The sequence below is a fragment of the Apaloderma vittatum genome, unplaced genomic scaffold (genome assembly GCF_000703405.1).
Source record: "Apaloderma vittatum isolate BGI_N311 unplaced genomic scaffold, ASM70340v1 scaffold3685, whole genome shotgun sequence".
Classification (NCBI taxonomy): Eukaryota; Metazoa; Chordata; class Aves; order Trogoniformes; family Trogonidae; genus Apaloderma; species Apaloderma vittatum.
In genome coordinates, this window is record NW_009717505.1 from 850 (window position 1) to 1,137 (window position 288).

At 58.0% G+C, this 288-nt stretch overlaps 1 protein-coding gene across 1 annotated transcript in view; it reads right to left on the bottom strand.

Moving 5' to 3' along the window:
• Window positions 1–173: 173 nt before the first annotated feature.
• Window positions 174–288, bottom strand: part of JARID2 (jumonji, AT rich interactive domain 2) — a gene marked incomplete at both ends in the record, with an annotated part of 30,962 nt that continues 30,847 nt past the window's right edge. Inside the window, one exon of the mRNA XM_009869906.1 lies at window positions 174–288. Coding sequence (XP_009868208.1) covers window positions 174–288 — 115 coding nt within the window.

Below are 288 nucleotides of genomic sequence, written 5' to 3' on the forward strand. Positions count from 1 at the left end.
CTCAGCGCCACAGACGGGACCCACGGACCCCGCAGTTTGGCTCGCAGGGCTGCGGCCGCACGTCTGCCGCCAGGGCACAGGCTTTTAGCTGCTGTAGCTCATCGCTCACTACTACTGCAGGTACTTCACAAGAGGGGGCACAGTACCCCAGCGGGGGAAAGGATTTCACTCACCATGGAAAGATAGCACAGGTGCTGACAGATCTGACATCTCCTCTCTGACGTTTCTAACTGCAACCACTTTCGAGGCTTTTTCTTTCCATCCATCCCCGTGCTGCTGCTGTCGTGG